Below are 21503 nucleotides of genomic sequence, written 5' to 3'. Positions count from 1 at the left end.
GTAAAATGTAAAAAATGTTTTATGGACCTCGCATGGGCAAGTTGCAGCGGAGGGTGCAGAGTTGGTGGCCGGGGTAGTGGTAGCCAGGTGGAAAGCATGGCCATCCGTAGCAAAATGCTTGTTGAAATTTCTGTTTGAAAAAGTTAGCCTTTGCTTTCCTGACTGCTTGTGTATATTGGTTCCTAACTTCCCTGAAAAGTTGCATATCGCAGGGGCTATTTGATGCTAATGCAGTACGCCACAGGATGTTTTTGTGCTGGTCAAGGGCAGTCAAGTCTGAGGAGAACCAGGGGCTATATCTGTTCTTAGTTCTGTATTTTTTGAATGGGGCATGTTTATTTAAGATTGAGAGGAAATTACTTTTAAAGAACAACCAGGCATCTTCTACTGACGGAATGAGATCTATATCCATCCAGGATACCTGGGCCAGGTCAATTAGGAAGGCCTGCTCGCTAAAGTGCTTTAGGGAGCGTTTGACAGTGATGAGGGGTGGTTGTTTGACCGCGGACCCGTTACGGACGCAGGCAATAAGGCAGTGATCGCTGAGATCCTGGTTGAAGACAGCGGAGGTGTATTTAGAGGGTAAGTTAGTCAGGATGATATCTATGAGGGTACCCATGTTTACGGATTTAGGGTTGTACCTGGTAGGTTCGTTGATAATTTGTGTGAGATTGAGGGCATCTAGTTTGGATTGTAGGATGGCCGGGGTGTTAAGCATATCCCAATTTAGGTCACCAAGCAGTACGAACTCTGAGGTAAATGGGGGGCAATCAATTCACATATGGTGTCCAGGGCACAGCTGGGGGTTGAGGGGGGTCTGTAGCAAGCGACAACAGTGAGAGACTTATTTCTGGAAAGGTGGATTTTTAGAAGTAGAAGCTCAAACTGTTTGGGCACAGACCTGGATAGTATGATAGAGCTCTGCAGGCTATCTCTACAGTAGATTGCAACTCCACCCCCTTTGGCAGTTCTATCTAGATGGAAAATGTTATAGTTGGGGATGGAAATTTCAGAATTTTTGGTGGCCTTCCTAAGCCAGGATTCAGACACTGCTAGAACATCAGGGTTGGCGGAGTGTGCTAACGCAGTGAATAACTCAAACTTAGGAAGGAGACTTCTGATATTAACATGCAAGAAACCAAGGTTTTTACGGTTACAGAAGTCAACAAATGATAGCGCCTGGGGAGTAGGAGTGATACTGAGGGCTGCAGGGCCTGGGTTAGCCTCTACATCACCAGAGGAACAGAGGAGGACTAGAATAAGGATACGGCTAAAGGCTTTAAGAACTGGTCTTCTAGTGCGTTGGGTACATAGAATAAAGGGGGCAGATTTCCAGGCGTTGTAGAAAAGAATCAGGGCATTATGTACAGACAAGGATATGGAAGGATATGAGTAAAGTGGAGGTAAACCTAAGCGTTGGGTAACAATGAAAGAGATAGCATCACTGGAGGCACCGATTGAGTCGGTCTCCGCGTGTATGGGGGGTGGGACAAAGAAGCTATCTAAGGCAGGTTTAGCTGGGCTGGGGGATCTACAGTGAAATAGTACAATTAGAAATAACCGAAAAATCAATAAGCAAACCATATTGACATGGGAGAGAGGCATAAAGCAATCACAGGTGTAATTTGAGAGAGCTAAGACAACAGCTGGTAATGGCGACACAGTTTGGGCTGAGGCTAAACATAAACAGGATGCGGTACCGTAAAAAGGTACAGTCCAGCAGGCATCAGCTGTATAGCTGAGTTATCATAAGGTCTGGTGAACAGCAATAGGATAGTTCGGAGGTAGTTCGGGGGCTACTAAAGCACTAGCGAGCAAGAGGCCATGGCTAGCGTGTGCTAGCGGGCCGGGGCTAGCAGATGGAATCTTCGTGGTCGACGTTGTAACGGGAAGCCTGTTGTAACCACATCAGATTATTTCGTCGGCAGACCAGTCGTGTTGGATCGGCGGGGCTCCGTGTCAACACTAGGTGGTCCCGTCCGGTTGACAGAGAGGTAGATAGCCGAGAGATGGGCCTAGCTCAGGATGATTAGCCAAACCACAACGTCCATTTTGTTGCAGCTAGCTGGTAGCGATGAATCCGGAGTTAAAGGTCCAGTGATTCAGTGATTCCGGCAGAAAAACTGATATGTTCTGGGTCGATAACGCGCTGTGCAGACAGTGCAGACTGGCCAAATAATAGTCCAGGCTAGAGCTGGCTGGTAGGTGGTGCAGGCCACGGACAATGGTGAAAAACCGCTAACGGTAGCTAATAGCAAGTAGCTAGTTAGCTGGCTACTCCCGTCCGGTAGACCGAGAGGTAGATAGCCGGGATATGAGCCTGGCTCTAGGCTAGCTCGAGGCTAACTGGTGCTTGCATCGGGGGCAGTGGTGATTAGCCAAACAGCAACATCCATTCGGTTGCGGCTAGCTAGTTGCGATCCGGTGATTAATGTCCAGTGATTAAATTATTCCGGCAGAAAAATCCAATGTTCTGGGTGAAATACCGCTAACTGTGGCTAATAGCAAGTAGCTAGTTAGCTGGCTAGCTAGTTTCAACTGGAGATTCTAGATAAAAGGTAAGTCAATAATAGAATCCGTTCCACATTGAGTGAGGCGGATTGTAGGAAAGTATATTTTGTAGAAGGATGAAAAGTCTGATAGGGAAATATGTACGAAAAAAAATAAAAAAATAAAAAGGCTATTTACAGGCTATTTACAGACACACGACAAAAACAGGACTGCACTGCTACGCCATCTTGGATGGCGTAGCAAACCATCACACCACCACAACCATGCTTGACCTTTGGTATGATGTTCTTACTGTGGAATGCAGAGTTTGGTTTTCGCCAGGCATTACTGGAACCATGTCGTCCAAAAAGTGATACTTTTGAATCATCTGTCCATAGAACGTTCTTCCAAGAGTCTTGATGATCATCCAGGTGCTTTTTGGCAAACTTGAGTCAACTTTTTGGACGAGATGGGTCCCATTATGCCTGGCGAAAATCAAACACTGCATTCCACAGTAAGAACATCATACCAAAGGTCAAGCATGGTGGTGGTGGTGTGATGGTTTGGGGATGCTTTGCTGCCTCAGGACCTGGACGACTTGCCTTAATAGAAGGAACCATGAATTCTGCTCTGTATCAGAGAATTCTACAGGAGAATGTCAGACCATCCGTATGTGAGCTGACACACAATCAAGTCTACATTCCTTCTTGTGGGGAAATGTTGTCATGAAACTTTGTCAAAGTCTGGCATTCTCTGGATTTATGGTGCTTTCAAGACAACTGGGAACTGGGAAAAAAACAAGGTTGAATCATGACGTCAGTGATCTTCAGGTCGGAGCTCTAGAAAAAGGTCAGAGTTCCCAACTTGGAATTCCGAGTTGGATGACCATTCAAAACGTATTTTCCCAGTCTATTTTTGTCTTGAAGTCTGAGATTTCCCAGTTCCAAGTTTCAAGTTGTTTTAAACGCGGCAGAAGTCATGCTGGATTTAGAGCATGGCCAATGTATTCAACCTTTTCTGGCCCATGGTGTTGCGTCTGAATGTTTATCCTTTTAAGCTTGGAAAAGAGACCCTTAAACCCAGACTTGGACCACACACTCTCTCCACCGAATAGCAAGCAAGGGAAGCCAAATAGTGATTGCTTTGCAACGCTTGCAGTTAGCCACTGATTCCTTCCAAACTCATAGTTGAATTTGCAATTTCCAACTTGTGTAATGTTTATGTCCAATGGCCGATGAGCACCGATACGTTTTATCTATAATTTTTGAAAAGGATTTGCCAGTAGATTGTCGACCTGATTCATGATGATGACTGCTTGTCTAGCTTGCTAGCTAAGATTTTCAAAGTATGACGTTGACATGATCAGTCCAATCAAAAATACAGTAGATATAACGTGATTTGATGTAATTTTATCTGTGGCCAATGACATTGAGCCTTCTTGGATAGGCACTTCTAATATAAATCTATGGCAGCACCCAAGGGGGCTTGAACTGCCTAGCTCTCCCTGTAGATTCTGCGGTGACGTAGTGTCCCCATGAGTTACAGAACACTGAGTCAATCACGGCGCAACTAGAGAAGATTACCAATGCGCGTGTGTGGTGTGTGTGTTCATAGTTTACAATTAGTTTATTAATGCTTATTCATGATAGTTATTATAAAGTCTTAACGATTTGATATTAGCATTTGATTCATGACATCACTTCCTGTTCGACTCACCTTTGGTGGGTTTGTAGTCTCCTGTGATGTTCTGAGGCCTTGGTGAGCCTATGGTCTTGGTGACGATGAGGGAGCCAACTCTCTCTGTGTCTGTGCTGGAGCTCAGCACCTGGCCCTGCTTCACAATGACCGTATGGACGTCAGCGTTCACCGCAGCATACACAAAGGGGATGTCGTAGACCAGGTCCACACGCCTGTTTCTGATAGCCTTCACTGGGGCTGGGCCACAGCAGAAGATTCCTAGGAGGAGGAAATATATGGAAGAGGTTTAGAACTAGAAGCAATAGCAGCTGTACTCTTTGGTTGATTCCAGTCTGGATGATGTAGAACGTGTCCTAAATAATATAACAGGTAATAATTGTACATATATTTATGTCTGGTTATCAGTGTTGGTGGCGGCTGACTGTGATAAGTGCAGTTTCCAAATATCATAAAAACTAAAATAATAGTTTTTTACTTGTTATTTATGTATGGGTTTTCAGTTTTATTTAATCTAACTTATTATGGAGTTTCTATTTAGTCTGTTTTGACTCTGACCTCCGCGCCTCTCCTGCGGGTTTGGATCCAAAACCTGCCACCCATCAAATCCTGCACCCAGGTCTGGCCGGGTCATCCAACACTCCACCCATACATGGAAGTTCCTGAAATGGAGGACAAAACAGCACATTTTGATACCAAAGACAGATTGATTGATTTTTACATGCAATTACTTACATGTTACTTAAAATACTTCTTGCTATCATATAATCTACTTTCATATTATTTAATCTACAAATAATATGTATTATTCAACGAGTGGTAATGCTGTAGACTAGAGTCTTTACTGTGAGGTAGTTTCTTGCCCGTCTCAGAGTAAAACTCCTCAATGACCAGGTTGCCGTTGGTGTCATGGGCTGAGTTGAAGTTGGTGATGACACGGGATGGAATGCCAAGAGCTCTCATGACTAGCAACAGATAGAAATACAAGGATGAAGAATTTGTCAATGATTTGACCAATGAGTTCTTAACTATTTATATTCCTAACATAAATTAGACAATCTTCTTAAAATATTCCATTACGATTGTGCGATGATGAACATACACAGAAATTCAGCTGGAAGTGACATTATTGAATATGCATAGATAAAACATTTTACAATACATACATTTCCAACATATTCATTACCTGTGCACATCACAGCAACAAACACCCAGCACTGGCTGTACTTCACTGGGCTGAACATGGACTTGGCCCATTGTCTCAAAATGTCTGCACTTCCTGTCCACCTGGAGCGGTGCACCCCGTTCTTGAAACTGCTCGACCAGTTCCCTCTCAGGACCCCTCGGTCATTCTCACAGTTGATCTGATAGAGAATAACACAATTATCTACCCAATATTCCCTCTAGGGTTCACCAAAGTGTATCCAGTAACCATATATTTGACAGGTAAATACAGTACCTGGTAACAAGGTACTTGCATGGTCATTTGTTCTAGTCCAAAAGTTAAATACTGAGTACCATTTATTCAATTCGTATTCTAGTAGTAAGATGACTCAGCTGCATAGATACAATCGTTTTTAATGGCCTTATCAATCAAGCTCACTTTAACCTTCATTGCTTGAACTGCAATACATTGCATTGCGTGAGTATATGATCAGTATTATAGACTGCCAGTCATTTCAAACCAGGAACTGTTTTGTGAGCTCCTGAGCTCTTATTCTCATTCCCACACATAAAGCCTGAGAGATTAATTTACTATCTGAGGTATCTGAGGCGTTGTCACTCACCATGGCAGACACCACCCTACTGAGGTAGACAGGGTCGGCGCAGCGAAGGTAGTCCTTCCGCCAGTTCCTGCCGTGCTGCGGGCTGACCTGGAGCAGCTTCAGACAAATATCCAGAATCTCTGGCTCGTACTGCAGGGACAGAAAACATTTAGAATATTGATGTATTCAAAAAATCTTCAGTTATAAATGTTTAATTTATGCAATTATTCAGTCAATTCATGTCATAATTTCTTCATTTATGTAATAGATTTTCATTTATTCATTTATTTATTTTTTGTAAGGTCAAGTATTTTGCAGATCTCGTTGGAAAATGTGTACATTGACTGTGAATGGTATCATAAAAATGTGAAGCTCGATCAGGAGATGCTCACCTGATCGAACGACCAAGGTCTTGATTCAAGGTTTTTAGGGGTCCCCATGTACAATAAACGAGAATAATTATTTACATATTCCTCTCTCTGGCATCCTCTGGAGGGAGAAAACTTTGATTACTTTCACATCAAACATGGAGTATATGTTTGTATCGTATACTATTATTACTTACATTTAAAATGGGTAGATGTAGAAATTAGGTAGGATTCAAAATCGCCATAATGCATTACCAAGGTGATCACGGAGTTAGCACCACACTTAGTAAAGCACTTTTGATAATAGGCACTGAATTAATGCCACCATTATAATTTCCATAAATATGATCCTATCTAATCAAGATTAAAGTTTGCACTAGACTCAAGGACAATCTGTGTTGGGGTAAATTCCATTCCATTTCGTGTCTTGAATCAGAATCTGTATTCACTTTCATATTGCTATGAAGCGAAATGGACTTGACCCCAAACCTGGCTACATCAATACATTTAATCATAGGAGCGGGTTTAAGTTGTTCTGTAGATTAACTCACCATGGCACCAGGGGTTGCAAAGGAGGATGAAGTCTCCCACCACGTAGCCCTGCTGACCGTGCTGTGTGAGCACGTGGAGCTGAATACTGTAGAGCCCTACGGAGGAAGAGGCAGGGCTGGATATGTACAAAGAGGGAGAGTTGGGGTTCAGGCCTTCGGTGATGAAGTAGGTACTTCGGTGATGAAGTAGGCACTTCGGTGATGAAGTAAGCACTGGTTGAGAACTCCGCCGCTAATGTCTCCTTAATCCTCATGAAAGGGTATACTTCATCCATGCTCTGACAATAAATGTATGCACCAGTGAGGTCAAGTAAGTAATTAAAAATATGTTTTTACACAAATACTTAATGGCACAAATATGGTCACTTTTAATGGTACAATTTGTGTTTGCAACAAGAAAACAAAGTGCACTTCTGAACATATTTATATTTAGGTTAATATTTAAGCGTAATGCGTAAGCAAGTATCCATTGACACGCCTTATCCACCCTTCTGACCACATCAAGCAAGAAGTGAGAAGGGGAACTATACAGGTATGGTCATGTTAGACTTCCAGAGAGCGTTTGACACTGGGGACCATGATATTCTTCTGATGAAACTGAAATACATGAGTTTAAATGATGTAGCAGTGAATTGGTTTAGGTCTTATCTGACCAACAGAACACAAGTATGTAATGTTGGTGATGTTCTGTGAGTGGCTAAAGAAATATCCTGTGGAGTGCCGCAGTGAACAATTTTAGGGCCTCTAATTTCTTATATATGTGACCCGTTTCAGGAAACTAGGCATATGTCGCGGGTCACTACTTCACAGGAGAGCCGTTTGAACATGTCACGCCCTGGCCTACAGAACTCTAGCTAGTTTGGCCAGGGTGTGAATATTCTAGATTTGTATTTCTATGTTGGCCGGTGTGGTTCCCAATCAGAGGCAGCTGTCGCTCGTTGTCTCTGATTGGGATTCATACTTAGGCAGCCTTTTGGCACTGTCTAGTTGTGGGTTCTTGTTCCGTGTAAGGTTTGTTGTGTTGTACCTTTGGACTTCACGTTTTGTTTCCTTTGTTGTTTTGTCGTGTGTTTATCGTTAATAACCATGTACGCATATCACGCTGCGCCTTGGTCCGACCCTTCTTTAAACGAACGTGACAGAAGAACCCACCAAACGAGGACCAAGCAGCGCGCCCAGATGGAGGCCCTGAAAGGATCAGGGTGGAGAAGGAGAGACAGACCCAATAAAAACATTTTGGGGGGCTAAAAGGGTGGTCAGGGAGCGACAGAGAGGAGCCCCGACCACTGCACTCGTGGGGGCTCAAGGAGGAGTCCTCACTGGAGGAGGTCGGGGCGCGGAGTGTAAAGGACGGAGACAGTCATAGACCTCCAGCGCCGGTTCCCAGTCCGGTACGCCCCGTACCTGCTCCCCGCACCAAGCCAGTGGTGCGTGTTCCCAGTCCGGCCCGGCCTGTTCCTGCTCCTCGCACCAAGCCTGTGGTGCGCGTCGCCAGTCCGGCCCGGTCTGTTCCTGCTCCTCGCACCAAGCCAGTGGTGCGTGTTCCCAGTCCGGCCCGTACTGTTCCTGCTCCTCGCACCAAGCCAGTGGTGCGTGTTCCCAGTCCGGCCCGGCTTGTTCCTGCTCCTCACACCAAGCCAGTGGTGCGCATCGCCAGTCCGGCCCGGCCTGTTCCTGCTCCTCGCACCAAGCCAGTGGTGCGCGTCGCCAGTCCGGCACGGCCCGTGCCCGTTCCACCGGTGCCTGGTCCGGCACCGGTCAGCGGCTCCACTCTGGAGCCAGAGCAGTCTGCTCCACCGGTGCCTGATCCAGATCTGGTCGGTTGCTCCACTCCAGAGCCAGAGCGATCTGCTCCACCGGTGCCCAGTCCAGCTCCAGTCAGCAGCTCCACTCCGGAGCCAGAGCAGTCCGCCCCACCGGTGCCCAAGCCAGCTCCGGAGCCGCCACCGAGGCTGGAAGCCCACCCGGGCTCTCCCCTATTCAGTCAGGTTTGTGCGTCCAGAGTCCGCACCTTTGGGGGGGGGGGGGGGGGGGTACAGTCACGCCCTGGCCTACAGAACTCTAGCTAGTTTGGTCAGGGTGTGAATATTCTAGATTTGTATTTCTATGTTGGCCGGTGTGGTTCCCAATCAGAGGCAGCTGTCGCTCGTTGTCTCTGATTGGGAATCATACTTAGGCAGCCTTTTGGCACTGTCTAGTTGTGGGTTCTTGTTCCGTGTAAGGTTTGTTGTGTTGTACCTTTGGATTTCACGTTTCGTTTCCTTTGTTGTTTTGTCGTGTGTTTACCGTTAATAAACATGTGCGCATAAACTACAGAACATAAACGTTTACTTTCTTTTAAAAAATATATATTTTATCAAAATGCGTTTTGGGGCCGAAATGCCTTCTCGAACATTTCATGTGCCTTAATAACAAACTTGTATGCCATCTGTAAACATGAATAACATTTTTAAATTATGAGCCTAGTTGGTTTAGCCAAAGAAAAAGACAGCAACCTTCCCGCTAGCCATGATTGGCTGAGATAATGAGTGGCTGGACATTCCGAGAGATGAGTTTAGATTGGTCTGCCATATAGTACGCGTCTGTCTACGTGAGCTGGTCAGTATGTCTAGGTAATCCTGTCTAAAGCAGGTTAAAAAAAAATTATTGTGTAATAAAACTGCGTAAGTGTTGCTCTCCACTTACTGGAGGACTGAGTTTTGAAATCAGTGGAATTCGAGTATGATAGCTAAGGAGATGGTGAAAACATCTGTCTCTGGATTACATCTTCAAACTAAGGGCAACCATGGCATCCGACAGGAGACGCGTCCATCCATGAATGATGTATACGGGTAAGATAGTCTAGCTAGCTACAGTGGGGAAAAAAGTATTTAGTCAGCCACCAATTGTGCAAGTTCTCCCACTTAAAAAGATGAGAGAGGCCTGTAATTTTCATCATAGGTACACGTCAACTATGACAGACAAATTGAGAAAAAAAAATCAAGAAAATCACATTGTAGGATTTTTTATGAATTTATTTGCAAATTATGGTAGAAAATAAGTATTTGGTCACCTACAAACAAGCAAGATGTCTGGCTCTCACAGACCTGTAACTTCTTCTTTAAGAGGCTCCTCTGTCCTCCACTCGTTACCTGTATTAATGGCACCTGTTTGAACTTGTTATCAGTATAAAAGACACCTGTCCACAACCTCAAACAGTCACACTCCAAACTCCACTATGGCCAAGACCAAAGAGCTGTCAAAGGACACCAGAAACAAAATTGTAGACCTGCACCAGGCTGGGAAGACTGAATCTGCAATAGGTAAGCAGCTTGGTTTGAAGAAATCAACTGTGGGAGCAATTATTAGGAAATGGAAGACATACAAGACCACTTATAATCTCCCTCGATCTGGGGCTCCACGCAAGATCTCACCTCGTGGGGTCAAAATGATCACAAGAACGGTGAGCAAAAATCCCAGAACCACACAGGGGGACCTAGTGAATGACCTGCAGAGAGCTGGGACCAAAGTAACAAAGCCTACCATCAGTAACACACTACGCCGCCAGGGACTCAAATCCTGCAGTGCCAGACGTGTCCCCCTGCTTAAGCCAGTACATGTCCAGGCCCGTCTGAAGTTTGCTAGAGTGCATTTGGATGATCCAGAAGAGGATTGGTATAATGTCATATGGTCAGATGAAACCAAAATAGAACTTTTTGGTAAAAACTCAACTCGTCGTGTTTGGAGGACAAAGAATGCTGAGTTGCATCCAAAGAACACCATACCTACTGTGAAGCATGGGGGTGGAAACATCATGCTTTGGGGCTGTTTTTCTGCAAAGGGACCAAGACGACTGATCCGTGTAAAGGAAAGAATGAATGGGGCCATGTATCGTGAGATTTTGAGTGAAAACCTCCTTCCATCAGCAAGGGCATTGAAGATGAAACGTGGCTGGGTCTTTCAGCATGACAATGATCCCAAACACACCGCCCGGGCAACGAAGGAGTGGCTTCATAAGAAGCATTTTAAGGTCCTGGAGTGGCCTAGCCAGTCTCCAGATCTCAACCCCATAGAAAATCTTTGGAGGGAGTTGAAAGTACGTGTTGCCCAGCGACAGCCCCAAAACATCACTGCTCTAGAGGAGATCTGCATGGAGGAATGGGCCAAAATACCAGCAACAGTGTGTAAAAACCTTGTGAAGACTTACAGAAAACGTTTGACCTGTGTCATTGCCAACAAAGGGTATATAACAAAATATTGAGAAACTTTTGTTATTGACCAAATACTTATTTTCCACCATAATTTGCAAATAAATTCATTAAAAATCCTACAATGTGATTTTCTGGAGAGAAAAATTCTCATTTTGTCTGTCATAGTTGACGTGTACCTATGATGAAAATTACAGGCCTCTCTCATCTTTTTAAGTGGGAGAACTTGCACAATTGGTGGCTGACTAAATACTTTTTTTCCCCACTGTACATTTTCAGATATTACGCGTTTCTAATTTTGACAGAAAGAGCCATTTGCTTGGCTAGCTATGGCCTAATGTTAGCTAGCTAACATTTAACCTGGTTGGTTAGCTCCCTGCAGATTCATGCAGGGTAGTAACGTCATCAGCATAAAGCAGGAGTTTGCGCTTTACTGTAGCTGGCATATCATTGACATATTGTCAATGATATGCCAGCTACAGTAAAGTGCAAACTCCTGCTTTATGCTGATAACTTAGCCCTACTGGTATCAGGGAAGGATACGGCTTACATAGAGGATGGCTTGAGTAAGGAATTGCATTCTGTTAAAGATTGGTTGATTGACAACAAATTCTTGCTACATTTGGGAAAAACTTAATTGATTTGGTTTGGCTGACAAGTTATATACTGAAGACAAATATAAAAACGCAACATGCAACAATTTCAAATATTTTACTGAGTTACAGTTCGTATAAGGAAATCAGTCAATTTAAATAAATTCATTAGGCCCTAATCTATGGATTTCATGACTGGGAGCACAGATATGCATCTGTTGGTCACAGATACCTTAAAGAAAAATGGGCCTCACAATGGGCCTCAGGATCTCGTCATGGTATCTCTGTGCATTCAAATTGCCATCGATAAAAATAAATTGTGTTCGTTGTCCGTAGCTTATGCCTGCACATACCATAACCCCACCGCCACCATGGGATACTCTGTTCACAACGTTGACATGAGCAAGCCGCTCGCCCACACAACGCCATACACGATGCCATACACGATGCCATACACGATGCCATACACGATGCCATACACGATGCCATACACGATGCCATACACGATGCCATACACGATGCCATACACAACGCCATACACGATGCCATACACATGGATTTGCAGTTGTGAGACCAGTTGGACGTACTGCCAAATTCTCAGAAATGACATGGGAGGTGGCTTATGGTAGAGAAATTAACATAAAATTATCTGGCAACAGCTCTGGTGAACATTCATGCAGTCAGCATGCCAATTGTGCACTAAAAGGGATGTAAACAAATGTGTGCACAAAACTTTAGAGAAATAAGGTTTTTGTGCTTATGGAAAATATCTGGGATATTTTATTTCAGCTCATGAAACATGGGACCAACACGTTACATGTTGCGTTTGTATTTTTGTTTAGTGTAGATGAACTGTGCAGGCAACGACATTGAATCTAAGACAAGCGTAACTTATCTTGCTGTGTCCCTGGATCAGTCTCTTTCTGGAAATCTGATTGCTACTAAAATCCTTTCTAAAATGGCAATCAAACTGAAAATGCTATATCGTAACACTAGTGTCAAAGTTAAGAAACTGCTCGTCTCAACCTTGATTCAGTGTCACTTTGATTACACTTGCTCCGCCTGGTATAGTGGCTATTAAAAAAGCTGAAAAATAGAATGCATGTGTTGCAAAATAATGGTACATAGTGAATGTTCCTCCTAGGACCCACATAAGGGTACAGGAGTTCCAGGAGATGGGCTTGTTGCCTTTGGCGTTGTCGTGGCAAAATTACAACTTTTGTTATGCACATGTGCTGTATGAGCCTTAAACCTGTAAATTTCCAACTGTCTGTTTGGAGGTCTTGTAAGAAGAAGCTGGTATTTTTCCACTCTGCCTCTGTTCAACTTAATCACATGGTCAAGAGAAAGAACCTGAGAGTGACCACAGTGTCTCAGTCTATCCTGTTCTTCTCATATATTTCAAGGGCACAGCTGTGTGGAGATATGAGGTGAACAGAGGCTGGCTTGAACAGAGATGAGTAACGGAACTAACGTTATCACTTGTTTGTGTGCTATGACCCAATACACATAGCCACAAGAAGAAAACAAGGTAGCTTATAATGCCCTGAGCTGCCTGGGAGGGGTGGAACCAGCCATGACTAAGCATTTATAGGTCTACTATAGAAGATCTCTGTCTCTTTCTGTATGTCGGAGCTCTAGGTCCAACACTCAAGAGTGTGGGGTCGACCAGCCTCATTATTGCAATAATTAATCGATAACAAATAAAGATGATTGTTTGAAGAAATGACAGTCTCTCTCACTTCATTAGAATTTCCACGACAGCGTCCAGAGTGGACCAACTTAAACTCAATTTTATGTTTGACATTAAATGATCCTGCCCCAGGGTTTAAAAAACAACAACACAATGATATGTATATAACCAGCACAGATACAATACCAGAGCTAGTGTTTTGTCTTGTGAAATCCCAAGTGTAAACAGTTCTGCGAGGAGCACTTTTGTCTTTACAGGCATTTGTCTATGGAACAGCCACCCCTTGGAGATCAAGCAACGGAAAATAAGAAATAGCTTTAAAAAGCAGGCAAAGGTTTTCATTTGGACGAGGTTGTCTAAGAGAAACCACTCCACTGCCCCCTTGTGTCCCCTACTGCTGGTCAGGTTGTATTTATTTGAAAGAAAGGGATAATGTGCAATAAATTGCTTATTTCCTAGGTTAGGGATGATGTGCAATGATGATGTGCAATGAATGAATGTTGTTTAAGGTTAGGGAAATGTGCCACTTTTTAGGATGTCAATATAAATGAATCTTGTTTGTAATTTTGTCATGTGTTATTTGTTTTTACCATCTAAGGACCACTTTGGAAAGTGTTTTAATTAATACTTTTAAGTGCTATGCTCTGGATCCACATTGTACATTTTGTTGTATACAGTTGAAGTCGGATGCTTACATACACTTAGGTTGGAGTCATCAAAACTTGTTTTTCAACCACTCCACAAATTTCTTGTTAACAAACTATCATTTTGGCAAGTCGGTTAGGACATCTACTTTATGCATGACACAAGTATATTTTCCAACAATTGTTTACAGACAGATTATTTCACTTATAATTCACTGTATCACAATTCCAGTCGGTCAGAAGTTTACATACAATATGTTGACTGTGCCTTTAAACAGCTTGGAAAATTCCAGAAAATGATGTCATGGCTTTAGAAGATTCCCTGTCTTAGGTCAGTTAGGATCACCACTTTATTTTAAGAATGTGAAATGTCAGAATAATAGTAGACAGAAGGATTTATTTCAGCTTTTATTTCTTTCATCACATTCCCAGTGGTTTACATAAACTCAATTAGTATTTGGTAGCATTGCCTTTAAATTGTTTAACCTGGGTCAAACGTTTCGGGTAGCCTTCCACAAGCTTCCCACAATAAGTTGGGTGAATTTTGGCCCATTCCTCCTGACAGAGCTGGTGTAACTGAGTCAGGTTTGTAGGCCTCCTTTCTCGCACACACTTTTTCAGTTCTGCCCACAAATTTTCTATAGGATTGAGGTCAGGGCTTCATGATGGCCACTCCAATACATTGACTTTGTTGTCCTTAAGCCATTTTGCCACAACTTTGGAAGTATGCGTGGGGTCATTGTCCATTTGGAAGACCCATTTGCGACCAAGCTTTAACTTCCTGACTGATGTCTTGAGATGTTGCTTCAATATATCCACATAATTTTCCTTCCTCATGATGCCATCTATTTTGTGAAGTGCACCAGTCCCTCATGCAGCAAAGCACCCCCACAGCGAGATGCTGCCACCCCCGTGCTTCACGGTTGGGATGGTGTTCTTCGGCTTGCAAGCCTCCCCCTTTTTACTCTAAACATAACAATGGTCATTATGGCCAAACAGTTCTATTTTTGTTTAATCAGACCAGAGGACATTTCTCCAAAAAGTATGATCTTTGTCCCCATGTGCAGTTGCAAACCGTAGTCTGGCTTTTTTATGGCGGTTTTGGAGCAGTGGCTTCTTCCTTGCTGAGCGGCCTTTCAGGTTATGTCGATATAGGTGTTTATACTTGCGTACTATTGTTTGTACAGATGAACGTGGTACCTTCAGGCATTTGGAAATTGCTCCCAAGGATGAACCAGACTTGGTGGAGGTCTACAATTTTTTTTCTGAGGTCTTGGCTGATTTCTTTTGATTTTCCGATGATGTCGAGCAAAGAGGCACTGAGTTTGAAGGTAGGCCTTGAAATACATCCACAGGTACACCTCCAATTGACTCAGATTATGTCAATTAGCCTATCAGAAGCTTCTAAAGCCATGACATTGTTTTCTGGAATTTTCCAAGCTGTTTAAAGGCACAGTCAACTTACTGTATGTAAACTTCTGACCCACTGGAATTGTGATACAGTGAATTATAAGTGAAATAATCTGTCTGTAAACAATTGTTGGAAAAATTACTTGTGTCATGCACAAAGTAGATGTCCTAACCGACTTGCCAAAACGATAGTTTGTTAACAAGAAATTTGTGGAGTGGTTGAAAAACGAGTTTTAATGACTCCAACCTAAGTGTATGTAAACTTCCGACTTCAACTGTATATACACACACACTACCGTTCAAAGGTTTGGGGTCACTTAGAAATGTACTTGTTTTCCTTGAAAACATACATGAAATGACTTTGAATAGGAAATATAGCAAAATGCATAGGAAATGTAGTCATGGACAAGGTCAGAAATAATGATTTTAATAGAAATAATAATTGTGTCCTTCAGACTTTGCTTTCATCAAAGAATCCTCCATTTGCAGCAATTACCGCCTTGCAGACCTTCGGCATTCTAGTTGTTAATTTGTTGAGGTAATCTGAAGAGATTTCACCCCATGCTTCCTGAAGCACCTCCCACAAGTTGGATTGGCTTGATGGGCACTTCTTACGTACCATACGGTCAAGCTGCTCCCACAACAGCTCAATAGGTTTGAGATCCGGTGACTGTGCTGGCCACTCCATTATAGACAGAATACCAGCTGACTGCTTCTTCCTTAAATAGTTATTGTATAGTTTGGAGCTGTGCTTTGGGTCATTGTCCTGTTGTAGGAGGAATTTGGCTCCAATCAAGCGCCATCCACAGGGTATGGCATGGCGTTGCAAAATTGAGTGATAGCCTTCCTTGTTCAAGATCCCTTTTACCCTGTACAAATTTCCCACTTTACCACCGCCAAAGCACCCCCAGACCATCACATTGCCTCCACCATGCTTGACAGATGGCATCAAGCAGTCCTCCAGCATCTTTTCATTTTGTCTGCATCTCAAAAATGTTCTTCTTTGTGATCCGAACAACTCAAACTTCGGTTCGTCTGTCCATTACACTTTTTTCCAATCGTCCTCTGTCCAGTGTCTGTGTTCTTTTGCCCATCTTAATCTTTTCTTTTTATTGGCCAGTCTGAGATATGGCTTTTTCTTTGCAACTCTGCCAAGAAGGTGAGCATCCCGGAGTTGCCTCTTCACTGTTGACGTTGAGACAGGTATTTTACAGGTACTATTTAATGAAGCTGCCAGTTGAGGACCTGTGAGGCGTCTGTTTCTCAAACTAGACACTCTAATGTATTTGTCCTCTTGCTCAGGTGTGCACCGGGGCCTCCCACTCCTCTTTCTATTCTGGTTAGAGCCAGTTTGCGCTGTTCTGTGAAGGGAGTAGTACACAGCATTGTACGAGATCTTCAGTTTCTTGGCAATTTCTCACATGGAATAGCCTTCATTTCTCAGAACAAGAATAGACTGACGAGTTTCAGAAGAAAGTTCTTTTTTTTCTGGCCATTTTGATTCTGTAATCAAACCCACAATTGCTGATGCTCCAGATACTCAACTAGTCTCAAGAAGGCCAGATGTATTGCTTTTTTAATCAGCACTACAGTTTTCAGCTGTGCTAACATAATTGCAAAAGGGTTTTCTAATGATTAATTAGCCTTTTGAAATGATAAACTTGGATTAGCAAATACAACGTGCCATTGGAACACAGGACTGATTGTTGCTGATAATGGGCCTCTGATAATGGGCCTATGTAGATATTCCATTAAAAATCAGCAGTTTCCAGCTACAATAGCCATTTACAACATTAACAATGTCTACACTGTATTTCTGATCAATTTGATGTTATTTTAATGGACAAAAAAATTGCTTTTCTTTTCGAAAACAAGAACATTTCGAAGATACCGCAAACTTATGAACGTTAGTGTAAATATAAATGCATATTTATATAGAAAACATTCAATTTTGTAAATAAAAGAAAGTGTTAGAATGCTCCATTAGTTTATTCCATGTGGCATCACTCCTGTGACATCAGAAATCAGTACAGGACAAAGAATCTATGGTGAAACACAGTTTTTGGCCTGTCTAAATGTGACTCCGTAAAACCTTAATTTTTTCACTAAACAGTCAAAAGAAGACACTGGTTTCTGGACATGTTTATTCCAGTCATACTCATTGCTTCCTGTAGATACACCCGGTTTAAGTCTTCATTAACTATCCATAATGGATACATTTCAGGTGGTTCTTGAAGAAGTGGTGGGAAAGTTTGTCTTCTGTGTCGCTTTTTGTTTGTTGATCTCAGTACGATGCGTTTTTCCTTTTGGGTTGGTGACCGATGCTGGCATGACTACAGCTCGCAACCAGCAAACTGCCCAAGCCATCCATGAAGAACTCTAAAACTGACATACAGTGCCTTCAGAAAGTATTCATACCCATCTACAGACAATACCCCATAATGACAAAGTGAAAACATGTTTGTAGAAATGTTTGCAAATGTATTGAAAATACAGAAATATCTCATTTACATAAGTATTCACACCCCTGAGTCAATACATTGTACAAGCACCTTTGACGCAGCGATTACAGCTGTGAGTCTTTCTGGGTAGGTCTCTGAGAGCTTTCCACACCTGGATTGTGCAACATTCTTCAAGCTCTGTGAAATTGGTTGTTGATCATTGCTAGACAACCAGTTTCAGGTCTTGCCGTAGATTTAAGTCAAAACTGTAACTCAGCCACTCAGGAACATTCACTGTCTTCTTGGTAAGCAAGTCCAGTGTAAATTTGACCTTGTGTTTTAGGTTATTGTCCTGCTGATTATCCTGAAAAAAGCATACCCATAACATGATGCAATCACTATGCTTGAAAATATGTAGAGTGGGACTCAGTAATGTGTTGTATTGGATTTGCCCCAAATATAACAAGTTGTATTCAGAACAAAAAGCAAATTGCTTTGCCACATTTTTTGCAGGATTACTTTAGTTCCTTGTTGCAAACAGGATGCACGTTCTGGAATATTTGTATTCTGTACAAGGTTCCTTCTTTTCACTCTGTCAATAAGGTTAATATTGTGGAGTAACTACAATGTTGTTGATCCATCCTCAGCTTTATCTTATCACAGCCATTAAACTCTGTAATTGTTTTAAAGTCACCATTGACCTCATGTTGAAATACCGAGCGGTTTCCTTCATCTCCGGCAACTGAATTAGGAAGGAACCCTGTAGCCTCAGTTTTCTCCAGCCATTAACCCTTTAGACCCCATTAGTTGTTTTAATTTATTTTATTTTTTTCTTCACCTTTATTTAACCAGGTAAGCCAGTTGAGAACAAGTTCTCATTTACAACTGCGACCTGGCCAAGATAAAGCAAAGCAGTGCGATAAAAACAACAACACAGAGTTACATATGGGGTAAACAAAACATAAAGTCAAAAATACAACAGAAAATATATATACAGTGTGTGCGTATTTAGTACATTATGGAGGTAAGGCAATAAATAGGCCATAGTGCAAAATAGTTACAATTTCGTATTAACACTGGAATGATAGATGTGCAAAAGATGATGTGCAAATAGAGATACTGGGGTGCAAATGAGCAAAATAAATAACAATATGGGGATGAGGTAGTTGGGTGGGCTAATTACAGATGGGCTGTGTACAGGTGGGTAGTATATGGGGCTTTGGTGACAAAACGGATGGCACTGTGATAGACTACATCCAATTTGCTGAGTAGAGTGTTGGAGGCTATTTTGTAAATGACATCGCCGAAGTCAAGGATCGGTAGGATAGTCAGTTTTACGAGGGCATGTTTGGCAGCATGAGTGAAGGAGGCTTTGTTGCGAAATAGGAAGCCGATTCTAGATCTAACTTTTGATTGGAGATGCTTAATGTGAGTCAGGCACCTAGGTATTTGTAGATGTCCACATACTCTAGGTCAGACCCGTCGAGAGTAGTGATTCTAGTCGGGTGGGCGGGTGCAAGCAGCGTTCGGTTCAAGAGCATGCATTTAGTTTTACTAGTGTTTAAGAGCAGTTGCAGTTCTAGAATGCTGCTTTAGATTACTGAGAATTTTCAAGATAAAGCTCATTTTCCCACACATTTCAAACAAACAGACATAGCTTAAAAACAAAGAACATATGACAATTACAAGTTAACTTAGTTTTAAAGAGCACAACCTCTTTAATATGACACCACATTCATGTCAATAGGAATAACATTCATTTAGTCTTCCATTGTGTAAAGACACTCCTTATCAAAAAACTATTAACACTCAACACAACAAAAAACACTAGAGTATTTAAATTGTAGTAAATTAGACTAAATTACTCCCTTAAAATGTACCAAGTATAATATATTTTACTTATAAATATTATTTACATATAAATAAATACATTATCCAAAATATGACCAGAGGACAATATTCAGAAAGTATTTCAAAACCCACACAAAATAGGCTATTTGATTGACCACGTTTCTTATATCTGTAACAATGTAAAAATGCAAACAACTATTCAGAGACTATTTCAAAATGTAGGTAACCTCTCTCAATAAGATTTAGTACAGACCAGGCCTGACACAAAATGTAGAAATAGTAGCCTACTTTGACAACAATTCAGTGAATGCAACAAGTATTAGACAGAGACAGATAAAGAGAGAAGATACATAACACAACAACTGTTCAGAGACAATATTTCACACTGTCACTTTAGTGTTTACATTTAGCCTACAACATGTCATTCAACTTCTGGAAGCACGGCCCCATCCATCGAAATGGCACAGAACACGTAGAGCACCCAAAGGCGGTTTCTACACATCTCCCACTCTTTGCCCTGCGTCCATTCCGGATGCATACCACACACCCTCTCTTGTGCCCTTAACTTCACCTGCTTTCAAATGAGTCACAACTCGGTCCACACGCCCTGGTGCCACACTCTTGGCTCCCCTCTTCCTGCCACTGTAGCCATATCACAAAGTGAATGCACAAGCTGCATTTTGAATGCCTTCAGGGAACAGCGCCTGCGGTTTCTGGGAAGGGGCCTTTGCAGGGTCCCCCACACAATGTACACATTTATGATGGCAATGTTGAGCATCCCCCAAAACCACATTTTTCTGCGTGTGCGTCCAACATTGCAATAGCTCCTCAGTTGGTAAAGATGGTCAACTCCGCACATTTTCTTGTTGTAATCCATTACAAGCTCTGGAACAGATATAAATTCCTACCACTTTTAAAAACAACTCCAAAACCCCTGCCACTGTCACTTTAGGCCCAGGCTGTGTGGTACAAGGGTGACTGGTGGGACTTAGGGCAGACACACGCCATGGAAACGTAGGCTCCCCTCTCAGGTGTGCTCTTCCTCCTTGTCTCCCTCTGCGTCCTCGTCTCCCTCTGCTTCGTCCTCTCCTCCTCTTCACTCCTCTTCCTCTCTCCCTCCGCTCTCCTCTCCTTCACTCTCCCTTCCTCTCTCCCTCTACTCTCCCTCCACTCTCCTCTCACTCCACTACTCGCTCCACATCTCTATCCCTCCAATCATCTCTAACTCCTCTTCCTCCCTGCCCTTTGCTGTTGATTCCTGACTCTCCACACCACTTCCTTCGCTTTCACTGACCTAGAGGAACAGAGTAACAGAGGGAGAGGAGAGGAGCAACAAATATGATACAATTGTAGTCAGGAACATAATCTCTCTCTCTCTCTCACTCCCTCTCACACTGTCTCTCTCTTCCTTCCTCTCTTTCTTTTTCTCAACCATACACATACTCTCTTCCTAATAAGGGGTTTCCATAATAAATTGTGTGATGTAGTCTAGCGATCTAACGTCCATGGGAATGGAGAGGGGCTGAGTGGGGATGCCCAGCTCAGACACCAGGGTAGCGCCCATAAAGCTCTCATCGGCCCCAGAGTTGATGAGTACCCGAAGAGATTTCAACTGGTTCCACCACAGCAAGATGGCATGAAAGGGGGTGCGAGTAAGGGGAGAGGAAAAGTTATCCGTATGGCCCCCCAGAGTACTCGCTCCTACCGGTGAGCCTGGTCTTTTAGTGGAAAGGTGGACACAAAATGACCAGTAGTCCCTCAATACAGGCAACTCTTCATGTGAAGCCTGTATTGCCTTTCGGCTGGAGACAGCC

General features: G+C 42.8%; 1 protein-coding gene across 1 annotated transcript in view; it reads right to left on the bottom strand.

Annotated features, from left to right (window-relative positions):
* Positions 1-4186: 4186 nt before the first annotated feature.
* Positions 4187-21503, bottom strand: part of LOC311138885 (protein-glutamine gamma-glutamyltransferase 2-like) — a gene marked incomplete at both ends in the record, with an annotated part of 32623 nt that continues 15306 nt past the window's right edge. The window contains 9 exons of the mRNA XM_084173676.1: positions 4187-4446; positions 4744-4847; positions 4979-5150; positions 5372-5549; positions 5973-6101; positions 6344-6440; positions 6855-7043; positions 20880-20983; positions 21191-21301. Of these exons, the coding sequence (XP_084029802.1) occupies positions 4187-4446; positions 4744-4847; positions 4979-5150; positions 5372-5549; positions 5973-6101; positions 6344-6440; positions 6855-7043; positions 20880-20983; positions 21191-21301 (1344 nt within the window). The remainder of the gene's footprint in view (positions 4447-4743; positions 4848-4978; positions 5151-5371; positions 5550-5972; positions 6102-6343; positions 6441-6854; positions 7044-20879; positions 20984-21190; positions 21302-21503) is intronic.

The sequence above is a fragment of the Coregonus lavaretus genome (genome assembly GCF_964263955.1).
Source record: "Coregonus lavaretus genome assembly, chromosome: 12".
NCBI classification, from domain to species: domain Eukaryota; kingdom Metazoa; phylum Chordata; class Actinopteri; order Salmoniformes; family Salmonidae; genus Coregonus; species Coregonus lavaretus.
Note: the sequence above shows the minus strand (reverse complement) of the source record. Positions and strands in the feature narration are given on the sequence as shown.